The 25,410-nt window shown below is 44.9% G+C and overlaps 3 protein-coding genes across 18 annotated transcripts; 2 read left to right on the top strand and 1 right to left on the bottom strand.

Moving 5' to 3' along the window:
- Positions 1-3,263: 3,263 nt before the first annotated feature.
- On the bottom strand, positions 3,264-8,331 carry LOC136529189 (uncharacterized). Of its 6 annotated transcripts, XR_010777224.1 has the most exons (5): positions 7,188-8,331; positions 5,277-5,411; positions 4,636-5,022; positions 3,816-3,962; positions 3,264-3,688 (listed from the first exon to the last, which is right to left on the bottom strand). XR_010777224.1 is itself a non-coding variant. In XM_066522272.1 (3 exons), exons 1-3 carry the CDS (start codon positions 7,747-7,749, stop codon positions 3,448-3,450), a joined length of 849 nt encoding a protein of 282 aa, XP_066378369.1. In that variant the 5' UTR covers positions 7,750-8,331; the 3' UTR covers positions 3,264-3,447. The 6 variants fall into 6 exon arrangements, 4 of the variants coding, with proteins under 4 accessions (XP_066378369.1, XP_066378370.1, XP_066378371.1 ...); XR_010777225.1 differs by lacking the exons at positions 4,636-5,022; positions 5,277-5,411; XM_066522272.1 differs by lacking the exons at positions 4,636-5,022; positions 5,277-5,411 and having other exon boundaries at positions 3,917-3,962.
- Positions 8,332-8,442: 111 nt separating this feature from the next.
- Positions 8,443-14,140, top strand: LOC136529190 (CRIB domain-containing protein RIC10-like). 11 transcript variants are annotated; one of them, XM_066522281.1, is made up of 8 exons: positions 8,443-8,577; positions 8,692-8,772; positions 10,011-11,613; positions 11,710-11,785; positions 11,952-12,032; positions 12,218-12,315; positions 12,433-12,535; positions 13,666-14,140. In XM_066522281.1, the coding sequence occupies exons 5-8, from the start codon at positions 11,975-11,977 to the stop codon at positions 13,911-13,913; spliced, it is 507 nt and encodes a 168-aa protein (XP_066378378.1). In that variant the 5' UTR covers positions 8,443-8,577; positions 8,692-8,772; positions 10,011-11,613; positions 11,710-11,785; positions 11,952-11,974; the 3' UTR covers positions 13,914-14,140. The 11 variants fall into 11 exon arrangements, 10 of the variants coding, with proteins under 10 accessions (XP_066378378.1, XP_066378374.1, XP_066378379.1 ...); XM_066522277.1 differs by having other exon boundaries at positions 9,857-11,613; XM_066522282.1 differs by having other exon boundaries at positions 9,857-11,613; positions 11,907-12,032.
- Positions 14,141-15,143: 1,003 nt separating this feature from the next.
- LOC136528892 (early nodulin-like protein 18) lies at positions 15,144-16,306 on the top strand. Its single transcript, XM_066521888.1, has 2 exons — positions 15,144-15,428; positions 15,528-16,306. Exons 1-2 carry the CDS (start codon positions 15,248-15,250, stop codon positions 16,148-16,150), a joined length of 804 nt encoding a protein of 267 aa, XP_066377985.1. The 5' UTR covers positions 15,144-15,247; the 3' UTR covers positions 16,151-16,306.
- Positions 16,307-25,410: the final 9,104 nt, after the last annotated feature.

Raw genomic sequence — 25,410 nt, 5'->3', positions numbered from 1 at the left:
GTTAAGCAATCAGCAGCAAAGTTGAAGAAAATTGGAGATAGGGGGTCTCCCTGTCGAACTCCTTTGTGACTCTTAATGTAAGAACCAACTTTGTCATTCAATTTAAAACTGATAGTTCCTCCAGAAACCACCTGAGAGATCCAGTCTCTCCATTTCCTATCAAAGCCTCTCATCTCCATGTACTCAAATAAGAAGCCCCAATTCACTTTATCATATGCTTTTTCAAAATCTAATTTCAGGATTACTCCCACCTCTTTCTTTCTTTTTGTCTCATGAATGATCTCATGCAAGCACATGATCCCAGATAGAATATTTCGACCTTTAAGGAAAGCAGTTTGAGCTTTGTTAATAAGCTTATCAGCAAAAGGCTCAACCCTGATAGTAAGCACTTTTGTGATCAGTTTATACAGGGAATTTAGCAAACAGATGGGCCTATAGTGCTGTATTCTATTTGCTTCCTTAACTTTGGGGAGTAGGGTTATAATCCCATAGTTCAGTCTGCTAATGTCAACTCTGTTTTCATGGAAGTCCTCAAATAATTGTATAATATCCCCCTTAACAATATCCCAACAACTTTGAAAAAATTCAATGGGAATTTTGTCAGGACCAGGTGCTTTTTTTTCTCCATTTGGAACAGCGCCACCTTAATTTCTGACTCAGAAAAAGGCTGGCATAGCAGATTGTTATCTGTCTCAGATAACTTGTATGAGTTGTTCCAAATTGAAGGGTCTATATGAATATTACTTTGTGGCACCGACCCAAACAGATCTGAATAATACTCTGAAGTGTGTTGAAGAAGATTATCATCTCCCTCAATGCAGACACCATCCTTTTCGAGAGAAATAATTGTGTTCTTTCTTTTTCTACCATTTGCACATTTATGGAAATAATGAGTATTAAGGTACCCTTTGAGCAGCCTTGTCTCATGGCTTCTCTGGAACCAATACATTTCTTCTTGCTCAAGCAGTTTAAGGTTTTCACAAATTACCCAATGCTTCCTAACAATTTGTTCACTGGAAAGGCAACAGTTTTCTTCCAACTCTTCTAGTGTCGAGAGCTCACTCTAAAGCTGCTCTCAATTTTCTAAGTTCTCCTAGAAGATTAAAGCCCAACCCTTCAATAATTGTTTGAAAAGCTTCAATTTCTGTTGAATTTTATCTAGGGCAGATTTTGCCCTACATGGTTTAGTCCAGATTTTGTGGACAACTTGAAAAAATTAGGATTCTTAAACCAATTAGCATCAAACTTGAATTGGATATGAGGCAAGTTTTTAGGGGCACCACTTGAAATGATCAAGGGATTATGATATGAGATTTCCCGAGGGAGTCTCCTGACCATAGCATGAGGAAAAATATCTTCCCAACTTTTAGAGATCAAAATCCTGTCTAGCTTTTCCAAAGTAGGGGGTTCTGATTATTAGACCAAGTAAAAACCCCACCATTCATAATGAGTTCTCTGAGCTCAAAGAAATTAATAATCGAATTGAAAATCCCAGTATGTCTATGAACCCCATTATTTGTACTTTTCTCCTTTGCATATCTTATAATGTTGAAGTCTCCGCCAATAAGAATAGGATCAGAGTTAGCATCACAAAATCTTGACAACTCAGATAGGAATTCAATTTTATGCTCCTCTTGAGCAGCACCATATACCACTAACAAGTTCCACTTAACCTTATTGGTCTTGTCCCATAGATTCATTTGAATCATGAAATCACCTTTTTTGAAGGATCCTACATCATATTTGGCTAAATTAATCCCAACTAAGATCCCCCAGATTTACCTCTAGAAGGATTCCATTCCCAGAGATAATCTTGAAGGATATCAAATTTTCTAAGTAAAGAAATCTCACAATCTTGAACCATAGTCTCCTGCAGACCAATGAAATCAAAATGATATTGGAAGATGAGATTTTTTAAGAGCGTAGAGACCCCTTTTTTTGTGTATCAGGCTGATGGGACGGAAATCTGTTACGCGCGTGGCATCCATTTTTTTGGGAGCAGGATGATGTTTGCTGAATTTAGTCTTTCAAAACCTTGGGAATTCAGTGAGAATATGCTGTTGATTGCCGTTGTGATGTCGTCCTTGATTATTTCCCGGCAGGTTTTGAAAAAGAGTCCTGTGAATCTGTCTGGACCTGGCGCTTTACCAGACGGCATGGAGTTTATCGTTTCCTTGATCTCTTCCTGCGTGAACGGTGCCTCAAGTGCTGATAGGTCTCTTGGGACATATCCAAGCGCTTCCCAATTGAAGGTCCTCCCCCTCTGTGTAACCGAGCCTAGGTGGTCTGAGAAATAATCGGTCACCACTTTTTCCTTGTCATTGTGCACAACTGCCACGCCTCCATCCATGTGTAGAGACTGGATGTAGTTTTTCCTTAATCTTGTGCTGGCCCTGATGTGGAAATATTTTGTGTTCGCATCCCCGCTGCGGATGTATGCCAATCTCGACCGCTGCCGGATACTGGATTTTTCTATGGCTGCAAGTTCGGTGCTCCTTGTTTTTAAGCGTCGGTGCAGTTCGTTTTCTTGGTTCGTGAGCAGTCTGTTCTCCTGTGCCGCTTTCAATTGTAACAGGACCTCTTTAACAATGGCCAACTGCAGCCGCGTGTCTCCGTCCTTCTCTCTGCGCCAGCTCCTGATGCCTTTTGCTAGCCTTGCCAATTTTGTGTTCAGTTGCTTGAGAGGTAAGGTAGAGTGGACCGGTTTGCTCCAAACATGTTGAACCAACTCCTTGAACCCATCCATATTCACCCAAAAATTCTCGAATCGGAAGGTTGAATTTTGGTAGTGCCCTATGTCCCCTTGCAGGAGAAGCGGGGTGTGGTCTGATCTTAGGGAAGGCAGGGAATGAAGGAAGCATGTTGGGAAGGCTGATTCCCATTCCGGGATACGTAGGAGCCTGTAAAATAATACGTGTTCTTGTTGGTGTCAGTCATCTTGTCAATTTTACTGTTCCAGTACAGCATCCAAACATTTGCATTTGCTTCTGCGATTCGTGATGATTAGAAATAAATAGGACCATCGGACCCCATGCATTGATACATGACAAATTACAGACCAGTGAAAAGTTGTATCCCACTGGCACAGGCACCAACATGGCCAGCGAGCCCAATACCACATGCACAACTATTCAGAAGAAAACACCCAATCTTTATCATAGGTTGGAAATGCACACATTTTCATCTCAAAATTACCATATTGTTTTAGATCAAAGGCTCAAATTTACCATATTTTTTTAGATTAGAAAGCGTACAATTGAGACCCCAATCCACGCTGGGAAAACCAGTTTACAATAAAGCGCTAGAGAAACAAGGGGTAGGCTAAGAAACCTAAACCCAGCAAAAGACCTCTCAACTACACCCAACGACCAATCTAAACAGAACCTCTCAACTATCATCGACTATCAAACACTACTCAAAACGATCAACGGAAACGGTAAAAAAACACTAAACATCCTGGTTTGGAAACAACTCCAACAGCAGCAGGAACAAATTTATCACGCCTCCGCCAGGCTTCGCTGAAGCTTCCCCTGAATTGTATCTGCCATATCTTGGGATTTTGGCTTGAGGAGTGGCTTCCACGATTTGACCAGCAAGATTGTCTTGTGGATAATTGTCTTCAGGGAGGCCAGCACCTTGCCGTTGAAGATGACGCCGTTTCTCGTCTTCCACAGCGTCCATAGAGCCCCTGCGCATACAAAGAGAGTCAAACTCCTCAACCCACCATGTAAGTTGCCGATCACCTCTACAAACAAAACCTCCAGGGTGTTTGGTGATCTGGATCACCCAAGAGCACAGCGAAAGAACAAATTTACCATATTTTATTAGCAACATTTTTATTTCTAAAATTCTCCAGCAACAAACACAAGTGACGTTCAGATCCACATGTGTGATTCATTTCCAGGAATGGCGCTACCTCCAGACTCTGTTTCTTTCAGTTCCGTCGCAATGCACCGGTAAACCTATATAAAAAGTAAAAAGTAACGAACGAGAATATATATGATTAGACACTAGGACCAATAGGATTAAGAAACATCCACACGAGATTCAGATTTACGATGTTTTCCAAGACCAAGAGGCTATTTAGCATCATGTCAAATGACAGAAGATGATGAGACCATCCATTAGAGAAAAACGACTTATGGATCCACCAGCTTATCAAGCATTAGCACACTATAATTTCTTCCCCTCTTCAGCTAAGCTTTATCTCAGTCCAAATGCCAAGAAACTTTAATGTCCATGTTTGATCAAAAGAATATGTTTTTCTATAACACTCATTGATCATAAAACCAAACCCTTGATTCTCTTCCATGATGTACTCCAGTCGGTAATAGAATCACACAATTGTACATCAACTTTGGGTAAAACCATGTAGGAATTTGTAGGAATTCCAGGTTACCATGTACTAGTAGTAATAATACAAATTGCACTGCTAGGTTAATCAATCATATCCAAAGAGAGGTTAACAAAAATCTTCACATACTTGTGGTTAGCTCTAGAATATTGTTCCCTTGTCTACCGACCGAGGCACTACTCAAAATAACATGAGTTCTTTGCGCGCACACGAAGCCATTACAAACTGATACACCATTGAAATATGCATTTGATCTGCAGGCAGAAAACATCTCTCTCTACCTTTGGAATCCCGAGTCCAAGCTCGGGCACCCGATAGCGGAGATGGAACCCCGCCGCTACCACCGACCAGGCCTGCGCAGAGGCTTGCTCAACCCTCGCACCGCGGCGGCGTCAGGGGCTCGCGCCACCTGCTGCGCATGTCTCCACGGCTTGATCGGCTGTTACCGTCTTCCCTACCCAGGGCACTCGCCAACCGCCCGCGATCCAGCCTTAAGGTCAGGAGGACCGGTGGCGGCGTCGAACCCGATTTCGGCTTCGAGCTCGACATGGACAACACCCACCATATGGTCGATGAAATGCTGGCACGAGGTCAGAGAGCCGCGGGCAGCGCATGGCCTCTCGCCCGTCACTCCACCTCGATCTTACGACGGCGAAGGCTCCTCGACCCTGCGCAGATGGTGGCACCGCCCAGATGGGTTCTTTGTGCATTAGAAGCCTCGGGCCCGGCGGGATAGGTTTGCATTTTATTACAACAAAGAAGCCTGTACTGTAACTCACAGTTGATAATGTCTTCTACAAGCTTGTGTTATTTAGTGCAAATCTTAGCATGAAGGTGAATCAATGCATAAATTTTGTGCCTATTCTTCTGTGCTAAATTGGCTAACCGACCACTGGTTATGGTTGGATAAATTGTTGCTTACCTTTATGGATCGCCATATTATGCGTGCATCCACTCTGACATAGGTTCTCCAATTGATTTGGCAAAATCATGCATGCAGTCATTTCCTCCTTGGCAGCCCCCGTTCTTAGGCAGTCAAGTTTAGTGCAGCACCCCTCTAGCTCGTCATCAAAGGTTATACAAGACACTTTAGTGCTGGGTCACCAATAGAAATTTAGTTCTTATGCATGGTCTAGGCTTTTACGGCAATATTTTGATCATGTGTGAGATGTGCTTAGTTTTAGAAAATATTTTTATTCTCCTAGAAAAAAAAACTCGAATACGCATGTATCATTGCATTTAAGAAGAAGAGTTTTAGTTACAAGAGAATCCGGCTTAGCCGGTGGCACTGAAACGCTACATTGAGAAAAGAAACAACCGGAGGATAAAAACTGCTAGGCACACCATAACTTTTATATGACTATCAACACTTAAAGTAATGATGCATTGTTATAGTGATATGTATTACATAATCTTGAATGAGATATGATGGAGTTGCAGGGCACACCATAATCTTGAATGAGATATGGAGGAAAACTCATTGACGTTGCTCACACAGAAAACATATTATTATATGACAGAAAAACATGTGCTACGTGAATGTGATGGGTGATGCAAACTTCTCTTATCTTAATCATTACCGTGCTTGACACCTATCTGGTTAAATGGACTTCTAAATTTTTCTGTAATTCAATTGTTACAATTACCGGTGCATCCTAAATAGAGTGCATCTTTCTATAGTTCTAGTAGTGCTATCAGAGATGGATTTGATTTGGTGTGGTGATCGATGCGACTATAGTATCATCAATCGTAAAGTGGATTTCTTCTCTTTGGGTGCAGTAGTCCATATCCCTGTTGGATTGGATTGTTTTCTGCATGTCTATAATTATCTGTCACTCTGTCTTGATAGCTTCATTGTCATCGGAGGCTTCATGCTTCAGTTATCCATCTGGCCAGGATTAGTTTGGGACCTTATCGGTCGATTGAGCCATGGTAAACTGCCAAAGCTTCTGCTGTAGTGTAGCACCAGGGTTCAGCCTTCTCCTTGCCGAGTTGCATCGCCCGCACCGTGTTCAATTGGAAAGTCAGGCAAAGGCGCTTCCAACTCCTGGTTCAGGGTCTGAGCAAACAAAGATGAATCCTGCGCAATAGCAAGTGGTTGATTTCATCACGATGGGAGGCAAAGGTTGCTTCCAATGAATACCCATGGACGATGGGTGTTCATTGGAATTCAAAGTCTGTTCCTCTTCATCAAATTTGGAGCTTATCTCTCAACAATATTATGTTTTTTCTTCTGGGCACTAGCTTTGTGATTTTGAAGTTCACCAAGCATTTTGATGCTATATAGATGAAGAGCATATAGAATTGGTCATGTCTTAATCTTCTTCTTATTTTAATATTTTACTTTTTGGAAAATTAAAATTAAAGAATACCCTGTCATGAATGAAAGTACACAGTAAGATCAGGACATGCTTACATGGTTATTGACATCATTGTTGTTCCAAGTTTTCACGTCACTAACGGAACTACTGCATTGTACTGATGTTCCGTGTGAGTTTCTCAAATAGTTTAATCATGAGCTTTGCTGCATTTGGTACATTTATTTATGTTTCCAATGTTGGGTTTCACTCCCTGATTCAATTCACTTACTGCCAATTATATTTCTATAGACAAATCATAATGATTTGAACATAACCAATGAGCACGAGAAATTTACTCTCCTAGACAGAGGTAAAATTGCACTTAGATTCGTTAAGGCAACAAAATCAACACTGGCTACCTCAAAATCCATAGTCCCCATTTGATTTGATGCAAATGGTAATCAACCACATGTAAAGAAACAACAACGATAATAATAAAGAAACTAACTAAAAACAGCTAGCAAGATGATTACCTGGTAGCGGATCAGCCTCCCATGGACGAGGTCCGGGTCGGGGGCGGCGGCTTGGCACCTGGCGCTCAGCTCTCGGTCCTCCATCTCCGGGTAGCAGCGTTAGCGGACCTCCTCGTTGGTGAGGTCGCCGAATTGGTTGAGGCCGTACAGGTTTTGCCCGGCGACGGCGGTTGAGCCGGACGACGACTCGGCGGTGGTTGCCCTTGAACAACCTGTACCGGCACTCCTCCTCACCGACGTCTCTGTAGGTCTTGCCGTACTTGGCCTTCCACCCCACGAACATCCGGCGGGTCTCCTGCTCGAACGATCTCTCCCCCATCCGGACCCTGTGCCCGCGGTAGATCTCCTCAATGGCGGTGGCGCTGCGACCGTTGAGGCCAGAGGTCACCCCGGCGGCCCTGGCCCGGGCGACGCGGCGGCGGCTCTCCTTGAACACCGCGTACCGGCACTCCTCTTCGCCGGCGTATCTATAGGTCTGCCTGTACTTGGCCTTCCACTCCATGAACATCCGGCACGTCTCCTGCTCGTACGGGTCAGCGGCCCGCAGGGACATCAGCAGCATCGGCAGCGACACCAGCAGCGCCGCAGCCGCCTCTGCTGCGAGAGCAACCGTGGAGCCCCGCCCCCATCCTGTCGCAGCCAACGACGACGACGAGGGTGGGGTTGCTGGGCTGCTGGACTCGACACTAAACGGGCCGGAGAGAGTGGAAGAGGAAACCCCACCTAATTTGTGATCAATCAGATCACGTTTGTGTAAGGGGAGCTGTGCTGTGCTGGCGATATAGAAGGTTCTGTAGTCTCTCGCTCGCCGGCGCCCGTTGTCGGAGAGGAAGACGATGAACTGAAAATTCAAAGAACGCACGCGAACGCAGTGGAACACTGAAGATTTTGGTGCCGCTAACCAACGCAGCTTTTCTGGACTCTACTGATGAACTTAAACACACAAGATTACAAGCGAAAACAATGGCCACGAACAGCCATGACGCTGCATGCGGTCTCCACGCTCCGCCATTGCCGTGCCATCCCACGACTTGGAGCGTGCTGATCGCCACCACTACAGCCACTACGACTCAACGAAAAAGACGGAAACAACTAAGTAACTAACAGCCGCTGCATGAATGGAACGTGCGCCTGGCTTGTACGAGGACGCGCTCAATCCGGCTAAATTGAGCTTCCATTATTCTCGCTAAGTCTAGACCGATCAGAAAAGAGTGGAGCATGAACCTAGCCTGGGTTATCTGAGGGACAGGTTCAGATCTCCTTCCTTGTCATTTGTATTCTCGTCACCTTTCCCTTCGCCTGCTGCTGGCTCCATTTCTGAACCAGGATTTCTGTATACCCAAGGAAAGGAAGCTTGCCGCTTAGATATATACATACATTGCTGTGAAGGGTACAGCTACTTTTGCCTGCTCTGAATCGTAATCAGTATTCATAATTCATCTACCGATTCATGCCAGTCCTGCCTGTTCGTAGTCGGTACCGATTCATTGCCAGTGTTTTTCAGAGGGAAGGCCAAAGGCCTCGCCAATGGCGATAGCGATGCAGGGAATATTCAGAGGTCTGAAGATCATCGCACAAATATTCAGTAAGAGCCATTTCTTCCATCTTCCGTATCTCAGTCTCACCTTTGGCTACCTAACAGGATGGAACACGCCGAGATCTTTTTTTAAAAAAAATTCTTGATAGAACTGATAGAACTTCTAGGCGTAGATCTATCGGGTAAAAACTTAGTAAAGTTATAGAACTTGATGATGACGTACCTCATCTTGAGTCTCTAGTCGCGACCATGGCGTCGGCAACGAAATAGCAGCAGTGCGCGCCCGGTCTGGTGATGGCGGTGGAGTTTCCCGTCGCTCACTTTCCGTCGCTCAAAGCACACCCTCGGGATCGGTCTAGGGTTAGGTCGTCGGTGGGGCGCTGGTGGCTGCGGTCAACCTTGTGTTTTGAGCCCCAGCCTCCACCTCATATTTATAGTGCTACGCGACAGGGCCCATCAGCCAGAAGTACGGTTGAGCGCCCCCGATCAGGGCGCAGATCAAAGGACCAATTAGCCGTTGGACCAACTTTGGCCTAACAATTCTTTGATAAGCTATGGATCTTTGCGGACCTTGTTTGCAGCTCTAACTTATATATATATATATATATATATACTACTCTGCAGCTGGGTATAGAATAACTTATTCTATAGCCACTTTTGAGTTACGATAATTATTATGCTAATTTACATGATTATAGTAACTCCTTACTAAGGCTTCGTTCGGCTGGCTGGCTGGGTTGAGCCTGGCTGGCCAGCTCACTCATAGAAACACTGTTCACGTCCAGATATAACAGTATTTTTCTCTCACAACAATCAGCCAGAACAGTATTTTGGCTTATTTTCCAGTCCTGCCGAACAGGCCCTAAGTGATTTACTATAATGTCATGATAAATATCCCCATGTGTTATAGTAACATAATTATCGTAAATATGTATTGATATTATCATAAATTAGTATATAAAATTATCGTAAATAGAGGTGGCTATAGAATAATTTATTTTGTAGCCGGCTACTCTCTCTCTCTCTCTCTCTCTCTCTCTCTATATATATATATATATATATATATATATATATATATATATATATATATATATATATATATATAAAAGCTTGAATCTCTGTGGCCTTGCAGCAGTGCAGAGGGAGCATGAGATCGGGTACCCTGCAGACGAGAGGCCTTGGTTGTACACACGAGAGCAAATTTTGCAGCAGCATTAAAAGTAGCTTGCTGTGGTGTTTTACACTACTGTTTTGGCATTATCTACTGACCTGATTTAATTTTGAAGGTTGAACCGATAAAGGCCACGTCTCCATGGCCATAAGCAAAAGCAAGCCTGATTTCCTGGTTGAAACACTGTTATCCCTTAAACCTGCACTTTTCTGAAGCCTAAAGTCATCAAGAAAAAGCAGGAGTCTGAAGATCTGAGGTTTATTATTTTGGGGCGAGTATCTTGTCAAAATGATATAATAAGCCAAATTCTGGAGGAGTGAAAATAAAGGAATACGGTGCTGATGTTGAACTTTCAGCTAAAAATTGGACTCGGAATTCTCTAATCACATAGGAGTATTTAACAGCTAACGGCACTTAAAGAAGGAAACAACCGGAAACCTTTCAATTGGATAATGAGAAAAGCGCATTTTAGTGCACAAAAGTTTGAAAGAGTGAAAGCCAAGGAATTGGTCACTGATGCTGAACGGTCAGCTGAAAGCCTCCTGACATCAGGAATCAAATTTTGTACTCACATGTTTAACGGTTAAAATCTATCGCCCTTGATACTTCTCAAAATGATTGGACCTAAACAAGCATGGATCAAATTATCTTGTTGGTGTCAGTCATCTTTTAATGTATTCACTGTTCCAGTACAGCATCCAAAAATTTGCATTTGCTGCTGTAATTTGTGATGATTAGAAATCAATCGATAGGACCATCAGACCCCATGCATGCATTGATACATGACATATTTTAGCCACGATGCGTCCATCCTTTAATGCTGAATCTCTATCCAGTGATTGAGTTGGTGCAATCCGCGTCTAAAAAATCATAAACAGGTGGAAACATCAATGCACTGCTTGGATAGTTTGCTGCATGATATGCTACTGGAGGGCATATATGGTAGATCCAGCGTTTGCCATCCATGTAAACAGCTATATATTCAGATCAACACTCTTTCAGCGATCTGGTAGAGTGTCCTTGCTGAGAAACCTGTCTGAATAATGAGCTCAGCAAACCCTTTTGAAAACTTGGGCTTAGAAAACTTTTTTGAAAAATGGTCTCGGAAAAGTTTTGGGTGTTAGGTTAAATGTGTAAAGGAGAAAAGCGTACCCTTGAGACTTAGGAGCAGGGGCGGATCCAAAGGAGAGCTGCCGGGGCTACAGCCCCCCTAGTGAGCCTAATTTCTTCATTAGACTATGGTTACTTAGTCTCAAATCACCATTAATCTCTAACTCTAGCCCTAAATCTTCATTATTTAGCCCCCTTTGTTCCCATCCTACATACGCCACTGCTTAGGAGTACTTATTAATATAATAACACTAATGTGAGAAAGTGACTGTACAACCGATGTTTAGCGCTGGTGAAACACATCCATCTTCATCTAATCATCTTGAAACACACACACACACAATGAAACAACCGTATGTCCTTTTCCTAAAGATCATCGTGCAGAACAGAACAGTAGTAGTACTACATAGTTATTACTACTAACAAGAAGGGATTATGAGGGACAGTGACGCAACGGACTGGAGGTACGGAGCTAAAGGACTGCGAGTGTCGACTTGACACCTGTTCTCAAGAAATGGCTGGAGAGAAGTGGAAGAGGAAACCCCACCTAATTTGTGATCAATCAGATCACAGGGGGAGCTGTGCTGTGCTGTCAATATAGATAGAAGGTTCAGATCTCCTTCCTTCCTTATCATTGTATTCTCGTCACCACCTTTCTCTTCGCCTCCTCCATTTCTGAACAAGGGTTTCTGTATATCCAGCAGCTCCCGTTCCCCCTCATTCTCGGGTCAGGTGTACCCAAGGAAGGAAGCTTGCAGCTCAGATACATTAGCGTCAAAGGTACAGCCACAGCTACTTTTGCCTGCTGTGATCGTAATCAGTATTCATGTACCGGTTCATGATAATCCGATTTGAATCCCGTAGAGATTCTGAGAATGACCCAACAATTGGTTTGATTCAGTGTTCCAACCACGCTTGAGGTTACAGATCAACCTGTGTTTTTCAGAGGGAAGGCCAAAGGCCTCGCCGATGGCGATAGCTATGAAGGGAATATTCAGAGGTCTGAAGATCATCGCACAAATATTCAGTAAGAGCCATTTCTTCCGACTTCCATGTCTCACTCTCACCTCCTTGGCTACCTAACAGCATGGAACACGCCAAGATTTTTTTTTTTTAAAAAAAAGGATTCTTTGATAAGCTCTGGATCTTTGCAGCTCTAACCGATGGCTGATATATAATGACTAATGAGCTTCAATCTCTGTGGCCTTGCAGCAGTGCAGAGGGAGCATGAGATCGAGATCGGGTACCCTACAGACGTGAGGCATGTATCGCACGTAGGCCTGGGCGCCAGCGACTCCTGTCCGAGCTGGGTAAGGGTCAACACCCACCTCATGGCTTTGGCTTGTGTAATCTGTCTATCATTGGAAGAAAAGAGTAAGTTCTGGTTCTGATTCTGAGCATGGCTGATGGCTGTGCTCTTTGAGCAGATGAATGAATTCAGAGGAGGTGAGGAGGTGACAGCAGGAGGACGGGGAGCATCCATCGTAAGCTCTGCTGCGCAGTCCAGGCACACCTCCTGGGCTTGCCTAGGTAAGTACCTCGCCCTCATTTCAGGAAAAAAATTCTATACGATTCGACGGTGTCGCATAGAATCTTCCGTGCGGCATCCTCTGCATGGTTCAGGCACATCCCACCTGCAGCAACACGATTAAGCGGTGCCGCAAATAGGCTTGCATGCGACGGTGTCGCGGAAATTTTTTTCCCCCTCATTTAACTTTGCTCTGGTTTTCCCTCAAAAGACAGGAGCAAGCTATACAGCCGTAGAATTAAAAGAACAATCACAAGTGACAATTGGTAGTTTATTTCTATAGTCAAACAATGATAAAATTTGGCTATTGCCTGAACAAAAAAAAAAAAAAATCAGACATCACCTGGAATTATAGGAAAAATATTAAAGATAGGAGTATAAGGCTTTGAACTACTACCTCCGTACGTCAAAAGTGACACTCTAGTTTTGTATTTAAGTCAAAGTAGCTTATGTTTGATTGATCAAGCGCTAACAGAGAAGGTTCTCGACATTTATGATAACACATTGATTTACTATGAAAAATATAGTAACGATGAATCGGATGATATTTATTTGAAATCATAAATATCTGTATTTTTAATATAAATTTAGACAAACCTAGGATCATTTGACTTATTATAAAAAAAACAGAATGACCCTTTTCGTAAAATGGAGGTGGTAGAAATCATGTAATAGCATAAGAAAAAGTAATTTAATATACTTTATAAACTTACCACGCCCTCATGCATAGACAAAAGAGCAAAAATTATACTCTCTTCTCTTTGTTCTAAATTGTAAGTCGTTTTTGTTCTTCTAGATGCTTGTACATAGTTTTTAATTGATATCTAGATATAGTGTATATATAAATATATAGTAAAATTTATGTACGTAGAAAAGGTAAAACGATTTATAATCTGAAATGGAGACAGTAGTATCTTTGAGGCAATTGAAAAGGGTCATCGAACAAAATAATGAAGCTTGGTTGTGGCACTTGTATTCGGCGCAACCGGGCCAGGCAGTGCGTTTTTGGAGCTATTCTGGGCCTTTCTCTGCGACCCCGGCCTGCTTACACTTGTGCCATAAAAAAACGCTTCAGTGCCCTGTTGGGCTTTCCGTCACACGTTCTTCGGATACTGACACTGTCCTGCTGCAGACTTCGAGCAACCAGCGACAGGCGCGGCGCCGCCGACGGAGGCCTGCGCGGACAGCAGGTCGGGCCAGGACGGCGCCGCGAGAGGAGGCGGGCCCGTGACAGCAAAGAAGGCGGCGAGGCCGAGGAGAGCCTCCCGGGCGGCGTCGCCCGGCGGCTCGTCCTCGTGGCGGTCCACGGCGTCGTTCGCCACGGCGTGCGATGGCCACTCCTGCGAGCTGCACGTCCCCGCCGGCCTGCAAGCCGCCTGAGCCTGACACGATATGTCGCAGCAGCAGGACGGGACGACCGGACGAGGACGTACGCCTCCCTCCGCCGACGCCCGACCATCACTGTCTGTATGTGTGTACACGCATGAATGAATGACACGGCTTTCTTTCTTGTAACGGCTTGTGGGGCTTGCTATTAATACGGTGTCTTCAGAAAAAAAAAATGACAGGAGCCCGGTGAACAGCAAGCGGGTATCTGTATTTGAGCATGCAATGCGTTGTTTGCTGAATGGTTGTGTGGTTTCTGCTCGTCAACTGATGGAACTGTCGGCAACGAGCAACAAGCGGAAGAAGACGTCAACTCAAGCCGGCCACTCCGTCGGTTCCGTTCGGACTGACACATACGAGCGAGCTTTGTGTGACTGAACTGTGCGACTGAGAGCAGCACGTCAGAGATGCAGACAAATCAGCAGCCTCTTCCTTCATTCATTCAGCCAAGAGAGGCCGAGTCGAGTCTCCTCTTCCACGGTCTCAGTCACATGTGGCAGCTCGCAAGAAAAGAAAGGTCCTCTCCGTCTCCAGCGCCTCCACCACCCCCACTCTCGTGGCTCCGCGTGTAAGCCGCAGGTGTGGAGCTCCTCCGTCTTCCTGGCGGCCAGGTCAAGTCGCGAATAACTTATAAAACACGGTTGCAGAAGTACCACGCTCTGCTGTGTGCTGTGCTGGCCAGGTCAAGTTTAGAACAACTAATATCCTGTGAAATAAAGATTGTCGTTATTATCGTCTTGCATTCTATGTCCTGATGATCTGTCGACCGACGAGACGAGCTCAATTCCTTGTTTTCCTCTGGCGTTCCTTCGTTGGTTTCCCTTCCCGTGGATACATCCCATTGGACCACTGGAAACGCGAGCATGGAACTTTCCAGGACGGGCCACATGCGTGTGCACTGCAGCTAGGCACGGATCATACGCTCCTCTGAAACGAAAGCGACGAGTCGGATCGACGACGCACGGCGGTGCGGCCAGATGCGTGCGTATGCGGCGATGCCTCCAGTGAGTCACGTGGAGAGAGAGGCAGTGTGACTGGTCGCGACCAGACCAGGTGCTCGCCATGGCCCTGTTGCTAGCTATTGGTAACTTGCATCCTAGAGCTCCTGCCCTCCAGGGGGCGGTTAACGGGAGGTGAAACCAACGAACCTGACACCGTGTAAAGCCCGACCGCGGCGTCGACGCGACACGACGACCTACAAATACTCTCCCCTGCCTGCGATCCAGAGTCCAACAAGTGCACACAGTCCCTCCTCGAGCGAGACTCCTCCCGACTCCCGACCGAGCCGCAGGGTGCGTGCTGCGATCCAGTGTGCCCTGTGTCCAGGCATGGCGGCGAGGCCAACCGCTCTGCTGGTGCTCGTCTGCGCCGTGGCCGCCCTGGCCGCGTCGGCCGGGGCGACGCAGTTCAGGGTGGGCGGGCAGAGCGGGTGGAGCGTGCCGGGCGCCGGCTCCGAGTCCTACAACACCTGGGCGGGGCGGCTCCGGTTCCAGATCGGCGACCAGCTGCGTAAGTAGTCGCCATGGCCGGCATGCTCATGTACTGTCCGTCGCTGCCTCGCTGGTGAACGGTGCTGACGCGGGTTCTCCTCTGCGTGTGCGGTTGCAGTGTTCGTGTACCCCAAGGAGACGGACTCGGTGCTGCTGGTGGACGCGGCCGCCTACAACGCCTGCAACACCTCGTCGTACGTCGCCAGGTTCGACGACGGCAGCACCGTGTTCACGTTCGACCGCTCGGGCCCTTTCTTCTTCGTCAGCGGCAACGAGGCTAACTGCCGCGCCAACGAGAAGCTCGTCGTCGTCGTCCTCGCCGACCGCTCCGGCACCCGCACCCCGCCGGCAGCGCCGCCGACGTCGTCCTCGCCTCCTGCGGCTGCGCCTGCGACGAGCCCGTCATCGTCGCCACCCTCGGGCGCTGCTGCTCCCGTGCCGGTTCCCGCGGCCACCCCGACCTCGCCGCCGTCCCCGGCGCCCGCTCCCACCACCAACCCGAGCTCGCCGCCGGCGCCCGCTGCCCAAACCCCGTCGCCGTCCACAACACCAGGACCGTCTGCTTCCGCCAACCCGCCATCCGCCGGGGGCAGGAGCCCGCCGTCTCCTTCTGCCAGCGCGCCGGCCGCCGGGGGCAGCAGCTCCACCACACCGCCCCCGCCTTCCGCGGCTGCCCCCGTGGTCGCGGGCTTCGTCGGCTCGCTCGGCGCTTTGATCGGTTACGCCATGCTTGCAGCCTGAGACGATCCGCTGCGGCGTGTTCTTTTCTTTTGCCAGTGTGACTCCAGTGAGATGACTCGCACTGTGAAGAGGCATCATTTGTATTCGCATTTGCATTTGTTCAAATATTTGTCGAATATATAATAATAAATACATGCACGATTGCTTTTCGTTGTAGCCTTTTTCTCCATTGCAACAATCTTTCTTGAGATGCTCAATTAATATGCAGGCAAACGCCCACATCTTCTTCAGAAATTAATCCTCCACACAGTAACACACGATCATAACCTGATGCTGAAACACGCTTTCAGAAACCAACTCAATTTCAGAAAGCAACTTCAGAAGGCGACATCTTGAGCAGCAAGCATAGCAGCATAACCTCTAATGAAATTCAACAGCCTGTTCGTTTGTTGGTTTCAGCCAGCCCAAACCAGCTAGCCAACAGTGTTTTTCTCTCACAAAAAATCAGTACCAGCCAGCCCAAACCAACACCAGCACCAACCAGCGAACAGGCCTTGACTTCACTACACATACCTTGCAACGCTGTGCAACATCTTGAGCAGCAAGCATAGCAGCATAAGGCGACGACTCATCACGATCAGCCTTGACCTTCATGCCACCTACATGGTTTAGGTTTTAGCACATCACGGTTAAAACTTACAACAGCCTTCAAGGTCAAGCATGGACCAAGGTTTTAGGATGGTACCAGTGATCCGAACCAGAGTTTCCCTCCCAGACAAATCAGGGATATGCTGCATATTACAACCTGACACAGTTAAACTAGGGAATGGAATGAAAAGGTCTATGCACAGCTACAACATACTGTTAGACCTTAAGCAGGATCTCTAGGCATAGAACTAGCATGTCTATTTGCTATTGAATAAAACCATGAGTCCTACAACATCTACTAGTGCAATAACAATAGATAGAACGAGAGAAAGAGATGGGTGAAGGGTGCAAACCTTTGGCCACCTTAGATGAAGATGGGCTCGCCATCGCAGCGCTCGGCGATAACCCGTTGGCGGTGTCGAGTCGAAGTGCGGCGGTGCAGTAGCGGTTGCAGGGCAGCCCGGCGACGTAGCAACCCCTCGGTGTAAATGCAGAGGCGGTGGCGGCGCGGCTGGTGGCTTTCCGTCACTGGCTGTGACCCTCTAGATCGGATTAGGGATTTTGGTGGGGAACTGTAGCTCAGGCAAACCTCGTACTAAGAGCCACCGGCCCCAACCTCTATTTATTGCGCAGTGTGATAAAGGCCCTCCAGCCATAGTGGGCTGGGCGTCCCCGATCAGGGCACTGATCAAAGGCCCAACTGGGCCGTTGGGCCCAGTTTGGGATTAGAGACCAATCTAACAATCTCCCCCTTGATCTCCTACTATATTTTAATTTTATATTATTTACTTTTGTTCATTCCATTACAGATTAGCGCATAGAGTATGTTTCACCGTCACGGTCAATTGCCGATAGATTTAATAGCTACAACACACAACTCTATTCTAAAATAGATACTTAACTTTGTGCCTTCTTTTGTCCAGAAATTATAGGCTTTCCCTTAAACTCATACCGGCTACATGTTCTTTGAACACGTTGGGTGGTAACCCTTTTGTAAGCGGATCCGCGAGCATCTTTTCGGTACTTATATGTTCAAGACTTATGACATGATCCTAGACTTTATCTTTCACAACATAATACTTTATGTCAATGTGTTTGGCAGCACCACTTGACTTATTGTTGTGAGCATACCGTACTGCCGGATTATTATCGCAGTATAACTTAAGTGGTCTATAGATGTCATCAACCATCTTCAAACCGGGTATGAACTTCTTTAGCCAGTTCACCTGCCCCATTGCCTCATAACACACTACAAACTCGGCATACATTGTGGACGATGTAGTGACGGTTTGCTTTGAGCTTTTCTATGAAATAGCTCCCCCTACGAGAGTGAATACATATCCAAACGTGGATTTTCTATCATCTCCCGCATAATCAGAATCAGAATATCCCACTATATGGAGTGAATCTGATCTTCTATACATCATCATGAGGCTTTTCGTTCCTTGCAAATAACGCAAGACTTTCTTTACCAATTTTTAGTGTTCTGTTCTAGGATTGCTCTAGAATCTACCAAGTAACCCGGTAATAAATGCCAAGTCAGGGCGCATACATACTTGAGCATATTGCAAGCTTTCGACAACTGAAGCATATGGAACAGTTTTCATTTGATCGATCTCATACTGGTTCCTGGGGCACTGAAAATCCCCATATCTGTCGCCCTTGACTATAGGAGCAGGTGAGGGACTACATTTGTGCATACTGAATTTCTTTAAGATCTTTTCTATGTATACCTTTTGTGACAGTCCTAATACTCCTTTACTTCTATCTCGGTGAATCTCGATCCCTAGAACGAACGAAGCTTCACTAAGATCTTTCATATCAAATTTTGAGGACAAAAACTTCTTTGTCTCCAGTAGTAGACTGACATCACTACTAGCAAGTAAGATATCATCTACATACAAGACAAAGAAGATAAACTTCCTATTCTTAAACTTTGCATAGACACAATTGTCCTCTATATTCTCTTTAAACCCAAAATTTTTTATTGTCTGATCAAACTTCAAGTACCACTGTCTTGAAGCTTATTTTAATCCATAAATAGATTTCTTTAGGCGACATCCTATTCGTTCTTTTCCTTCCACAATAAAACCTTTCGGTTGTGCCATGTAAACATTTTCCTCCAAGTCTCTGTTGAGAAATGTCGTCTTTACATCCATCTGATGTAATTCTAAATCGTAATATGCCACTAATGCCATTATGATTCTGAAGAAATCCTTACATGAGACTAAAGGAAAGATCTCATTGTAATCAATGCCTTCTCTTTGCGTAAAACCTTTTGCCACAAGTCACACTTTATATCTCTCTATATTTCCTTGAGAGTCAAGTTTTTTTGTAGACCCATTTATAGCCTACTGTTTTGGCTCCTTTAGGAATTATTTTCAAGTCCTAAACTTTATTGGCATTCATAGATTTTATTTCATCTTCCATGGCCTCAAGCCACTTTGATGAATGATCACTTCTCATGGCTTCTTCAAATGAGGTGGGATCATCCTCCATTTGAAATTCCTCAGTGCTGTATACTTCCTAGTCAGTAGGAATAGCTGATTTTCTAACTCTTTGAGACCTTCTAGGGGCTCCACATTTGGCACATCTTGTGTTTGAGGCTGTTGTTGCTCCCCCTCATGTGTGGCAATAGGTTCTATAGGATCCTAAAGAATAGGTTCCTCATCGTCATTCATTGTTGCCACAGGCGGAATAACAACACGTGCTGGCACCACAGTATCTTGCACTGTTGATGCAGCGACATCAGGTAGAGAGAAAAATAGCTAATGAATCATCAGAGTGGGCGCATACACCCGCTTCTCTTCAAGGTCGATTTCTCGAGCTACCATGCCCCTCATCATTTTATCCTCTAGGAAGACAGCGTGTCTCGTTTCCACAAACTTTGTATGTCTGTCTAGATAGTAGAAATGAAAACATTTTGACTTTTCTGGGTAGCCAATGAAATGCTAACTTACTGTTTTGGGATCTAGCTTCCCAAGGTTTGGGTTAAATACTTTAGCCTCAGCAGGACTCTCCCACACACGTAAGTGGTTTAGTGAGGGTACTCTTTCTGTCCATAACTCATACGGTGTTTTGGGTACCGACTTACTTGGTACTCTATTGAGAATATGAATGACGGTTTTTAACGCCTCCATCCATAGGCTCAACGGTAAGGTGGAGTAACTTATCATACTGCACACCATATCCATCAGGGTACGATTACGTCTTTCAGCTACTCCATTCTGCCAAGGTTCACCCGGTGTAGAATACTGAGCTACTATGTCATTCTTCTATAAAAACCTTGCAAAAGGTCTAGGAACTTGGCCATATGAGGTATGCCGACCGTAGTACTCCCCTCCCATGATTAGACCTGACTATCTTAATCTTTAAGTTATGTTGGTTTTCAACTTCTGCCTTAAATATCTTAAATTTATCCAATGCTTTTGTTCTTTCTTTGATTGGATAAATATAGCCATAACGGAAGTAATCATCTATGAATGTTATGAACAAATCATAACCATCCACACTCTTTACAGGAAACGGACCACAGATGTCTGTGTGAATAATCTGTAAAATTCCCGTGCTTCGTTTGACATATTTCATAATTTTTTTACATACTTTCCTTTTATGCATTCTCTACATTGTTCTAAATCTAAGAACTCTAATGGAGAAAGAATATCATTCTTAACTAGTCTTTTTATTCTCTCATCGAAATATGGCCTAAATAATAGTGCCATTATTTCGATAATACATCGTGAGTTCTCTTTCGTTTTCTGTTTACATCTGTAGACGAGGATATATTCTTATTGTCGCACACAACGTTCCCATCATCACATACAACATTCACATCATCACATAGTGATAACAAATAAAGCTCATTTTGTAAGATAGCAAGACCAACACATGCATTATTAAATGTTATCTTACATTTACCATTTCTAAAATGACAATCATATCCATCATTGTCCAAGCATGAAACACTAATCAAGTTTCTCTGTAAAGAGGGAATATAAAGTACATCGCTAAGTAAAAGTGTGAAGCCATCAGCAAGCTCTAGAGAAAGATCACCAAAGGCTTCGACATCTGTTCGGACTGTATTTGCAACTTTAACGTGTCTTTCTCTTCTTTGTGTAGTCCTCGTCGAACGGAATTCCTGTAAGGAATTAGCAACATGAACAGTTGCACCTGAGTCAATCCACCAAGTAGATTTTGAATACTGTACATATAAGGATTCATTTATGAACGTAATAATGTTCTCACCTTTCTTTGCCATGATCATCTTTAAGAAATCAGAACAATCTTTCTTATAATGTCCTGTCTTCTTACAATAGAGACACTGGTCTTTCTCTACTGTGAACTTGTTCTGCTGAGGCTGATGCAGCATGGGACCCTTTCCCTTTAACTTTGAGGAGGAGTTAGCATTATTATTCTTTTTCTTGTTGTCTTTCACATAATTGATAGTGCCACCATTAGCAGTTTTCATTCTCTCCACCTCTTGCACACATATAGCCATGAGCCTTCCTAAGTCTCACTTCTTGGGCTGTATGTTGTAGTTGACAACAAAAGTGTCAAATTTCTTTAGCAAGGAAGCAAAAATCAGATGGATATGAAACTCTTCCTTGAGAGCTAGATCTATTGGTTTTAGCTTGGATGCCAAATTGCTCGTCCTTAGTATGTGCTCTCTTATACCACCATTTTTAGAGTACCTCTCTATCACCAGCTGCTTTATCAGCTGAGTAGCATATGTCTTTAAAGAGCTAGTGAACTGACTTTATTCTATCAAGGTACTCGGTGGTCGTGTCACACTATGGGATTGAGCCCACAATTACAGGCTCAATCGTGTTCTTTATTACAACCAAACATTTCTTATTGGCAGTGACCCACTTCCTATGCTCAAGGTCATAGGACATCTTTTGGGATGCAAAATCCCTCTCTCTAGTTGCCCAAGCGGCATCAGCCTCATTTGTCTCCCTCACCGGTGCCACAGGCTCAGTGAGACACGGTGAAGTGAGTACCCAGTCCACCTCAGCCAAGATGAAGACCAAGTCAATCTTTTTCTTCTACTCTGTGTAGTTATCACCTTTGAGAGTTGGGATCTCTTTGATACAACCCATCAAGTTGTATCCGCCTGAAAACACAATTCATATAGAGTGAGAACATAAATAATAATAACAATTATATGCCTTAGTTCCAATATTGGACAAAATTAAAACATACAACTGTTCTTATACACTAATTCTATATTATCGTTAGGCAGAAATAGAATTAATGTATGAAACATTATAATATTGCTATTATCAATGTTGGTCAGAAAAATAATAATATTATAATTTACTGATTAAAATTGACTACTCTTCAAATTAAATTCTCCCGTCGATTCGAATTTAATTAGAAAATCATTAACTTTAACATTGCAGTGGAAAAAATAATTCAATTCAATGAATTTTACCCACAGAAAAATTCTCTTTTCTATTTTCTTTATGCCATTTATCCATTTTCTAGAAAATAAATATTTACTGGAAAAAGAAAAAGAAAAAAATGATTCAAAACGAACATTGTTCTTCAGCCTAGCCGGCAAAATGGCCTGGCCCACTCTGCTTGCGCGCGCGCTGCTCGCACCCCGGCCGCAACCTAGGCCTAGGCCGGCAAAGCCACACGGCCACGCGCACCCGCCTAGGCCGGCCTCTGGCCCAAGCAATCTGAGGCATTCGCTTTCATCCGACAGCCGAGCGTGCGCATCGATCGAACAAAACCCCGGCGCGGTGGCCACCCCAAAACCCTATCTCATTTTCTTTGTTTCATTTCTCTTTCCTCCTCAGCGCCGCAGAGAGAAGGAGCAGCGCAGCAGCCATGGTTACTGGAGGAAGTGGCGGCGCCGCTGCGCACCCCTTCGTCGGTGCGTGCGTCCACCTGAGGGTGAGCGCACCATCATCGAAGGGCTGCGCTGCGGTGCCCTTGACACCCAAGCCCAAGGCGAAGCCACACGGTGGCGTGGCCTGCCCGATTGGCGCCCCTGTTTCATCCTGCACGCCGGCCATGGAGATGGCCGGCTGCGAAGACAGGACGGTCGTGCCCCAGGTAGGAAGCCCCTTCTCTCCATCCCCTTTGTATTTCTAGGATTAGGGTTTCTTTTCCCAATTCAATTTTTTCTTTTAGTTTTGATTCGAGATATGTGAGATAAGCCCCTTTCCCTCTCTTGTCATTGATTTTCATTTCTTCTCTTCTCGGATTTGTTCGATTTGGGGATTAGGGTTTGGTTAGGGTTAGGGTTTTGTTCACAGTTGTTCTTCCCCATGACTGGTTCGCGGGTTAGGTTTCAGCTTGGAGATCCGAGACCCTTTCTTTTCTTTGTTCTTCACCCGATTAGGGTTAGGGTTCGGTGACCCTCTTCTTTTCTCAGATCCAAACGAATCTACTCTGTTTCTTACCCCTAACAGATCTACATCTAGACAGAGGATTCCGATAGGCTAGATCTACACCTAGTTAGGCTCTAGTACCATTGTTAGACCTTAAGTAGGATCTCTAGGTATAGAACTAGCATATCTATTTGCTATTGAATAAAATCATGAGTCCTACAACATCTACTAGTGCAATAACAATAGATAGAACGAGAGAAAGAGAGGGGTGAAGGGTGTAAACCTTCGGCTGCCTTAGATGAAGATGGGCTCGCCATCGTAGTGCTTGGCGGTAACCCGTTGGCGGTGTCGAGTCGAAGTGCGGCGGTGCAGTAGCGGTTACAGGGCCCGATGACGTAGCAACCTCTCGGTGTAGATGCAGAGGCGGTGGCAGCGTGACTGGTGGCTTCCCGTCACTGGCTGCGGCCCTCTAGATCAAATTAGGGATTTCGGTGGGGAACTGTAGCTCAAGCGAACCTCGTACTCAGAGCCGCCGACCCCCACCCCTATTTATTGCGTAGTGTGACAGGGGTCCTCCAGCCATAGTGGGCTAGGCGTCCCTGATCAGGGCGCTGATTAAAGGCCCAACTGGGCCGTTGGGCCCAGTTTGGGATTAGGGACCAATTTAACAATCTCTCCCTTGATCTCCTACCATCTTTTAATTTCATATCATTTACTTTTGTTCATTCCATTACAGATTAGCGCATAGAGCATATTTCACTATCACGGTCAATTGTTGATATATTTAACATCTACAACACACCACTCTGTTCTGAAATAGATACTTAACTTTGTGCCTTCTTTTGTCCAGGAATTATAGGCTTTTACTTAAACACATGCCGGCTACATGTTTTTTGAACACGTTGGGTGGTAAGCCTTTCGTAAGCGGATCTGCAAGCATCTTTTTGGTACTTATATGCTCAAGACTTATGACATGATCCTAGACTTTATCTTTCACAACATAATACTTTATGTCAATGTGTTTGGTAGCACCACTTAATTTATTGTTGTGAGCATAATGTACTGTTGAATTATTATCGCAGTATAACTTAAGTGGTCTAATAGCCCTGTTTGGTTCATAGGAAAAACATAGGAAGATCAAAGGAATCAAGTTCCTATACGAAATTTCACTGTAGCAATGTTTGGAATAAAGGAAGAGACCCAAACCATTCCAGAGGAAAGGCAACGAAACCTGCATTTTTGGAGGAAAGAAAACATGAGGTCTGATCTCACGGGAATATTTCCTGCGGCTCATGTACTCTCACACGCACTAATCTACATACTCCCTCCTGCATGCATGCACAGTATGGCCTCGTTTGGCAGGGCTTCACTTCACTAGTGAAGCCATTTTTTTTTCTTCAGCTCCACGAACAATTCTACCGGTGGAGCTGAAGCGGTTTTGGTAAATCGTTTGGTAAAATGGCTTTCCTGTGAGAGCATGTTTTTAGGGGTCTGGAGGAGGAGCCGGGAGAAGCCACTTTTTTTTGCTCCATCCCACCCAAAATCACTGTGAGAGCATGTTTTTAGGGGCTTCATAAGTGAAGCTATTTTACTTTACCCCGTTTGATAGAAAACGGCCCCAAACGACTCCTGAAGCCGGTGGAGAAACTCTGCCAAACGGAGCCTATATGTTACTTCCAGTCTCTACCTGCATGCACAACCATGTGGGCTGGTCCAAGACACTTCTCAAATTTTTTTAACTGCTATATGTCGCTTTGTAAAGGAGTAATTAGCTCCTATTTAATCTAAACAACTGTGTTTAGCACAAACCAATAAATTTTCATGCTATTAGTATTCATGTGTTCCAAACACTCATTTTAATAAAATTTCTATGTTTTTCAATCCTCTATTTTACATCTTTATTCTTTTCTCATTCCTATATTTTCTCTCGTCCCTGCGTTTTGCATCCCTCCGCTCCAAAGAGCCCCTAAGCGGTCCACCGGCCAGCGTCGCAGAAGGACGATGAACTCTAGAATGCGGAGGGTCAGAAAGCGAGGATCGAGGCGGGAGTCTGCAAGCCCAGAAACGTGCCCAAAACATAGACATCGCTGGCAACGTGCGCTAAAGGTGCAAGCAGGCCGACTATGGGCCGGAGACAAGCAGTTGGAGCATAGGCGTAGTAAAGGCCCAAATCCAGGAGTTACACGTTTGGGATTGGGAACAGGGCCCAAAATCCCTGCTTGGAAATGAGAAACGGTCCTATGATTAAAAGCACCATTTGTCCCGGATTCAAGTCTCATAAAAACTGACTTTCTGCCTGAATTAAAAGATGATTTGAAATTCGAAAACTCC

Source organism: Miscanthus floridulus, chromosome 19 (genome assembly GCF_019320115.1).
Source record: "Miscanthus floridulus cultivar M001 chromosome 19, ASM1932011v1, whole genome shotgun sequence".
In the NCBI taxonomy this organism is placed as follows: Eukaryota; Viridiplantae; Streptophyta; class Magnoliopsida; order Poales; family Poaceae; genus Miscanthus; species Miscanthus floridulus.
This window is presented reverse-complemented; position numbering and strand designations above follow the sequence as displayed.

Excerpts from the sequence above, each read along its gene's own strand:
- LOC136529190 (XM_066522281.1), top strand. The coding sequence starts at position 11,975 with ATGGCGATAGCTATGAAGGGAATATTCAGAGGTCTGAAGATCATCGCA. Across the intron at positions 12,316-12,432 it reads GCGACTCCTGTCCGAGCTGG|ATGAATGAATTCAGAGGAGG; the intron begins GTAAGGGTCAAC and ends CTCTTTGAGCAG. Across the intron at positions 12,536-13,665 it reads CACCTCCTGGGCTTGCCTAG|ACTTCGAGCAACCAGCGACA; the intron begins GTAAGTACCTCG and ends GTCCTGCTGCAG.
- LOC136528892 (XM_066521888.1), top strand. The coding sequence starts at position 15,248 with ATGGCGGCGAGGCCAACCGCTCTGCTGGTGCTCGTCTGCGCCGTGGCC. Across the intron at positions 15,429-15,527 it reads CCAGATCGGCGACCAGCTGC|TGTTCGTGTACCCCAAGGAG; the intron begins GTAAGTAGTCGC and ends GTGCGGTTGCAG.
- LOC136529189 (XM_066522272.1), bottom strand. The coding sequence starts at position 7,749 with ATGCTGCTGATGTCCCTGCGGGCCGCTGACCCGTACGAGCAGGAGACG. Across the intron at positions 3,963-7,187 it reads GGAGGCTGATCCGCTACCAG|GTTTACCGGTGCATTGCGAC; the intron begins GTAATCATCTTG and ends CTTTTTATATAG. Across the intron at positions 3,689-3,916 it reads GAAAGAAACAGAGTCTGGAG|GGGCTCTATGGACGCTGTGG; the intron begins GTAGCGCCATTC and ends TTGTATGCGCAG.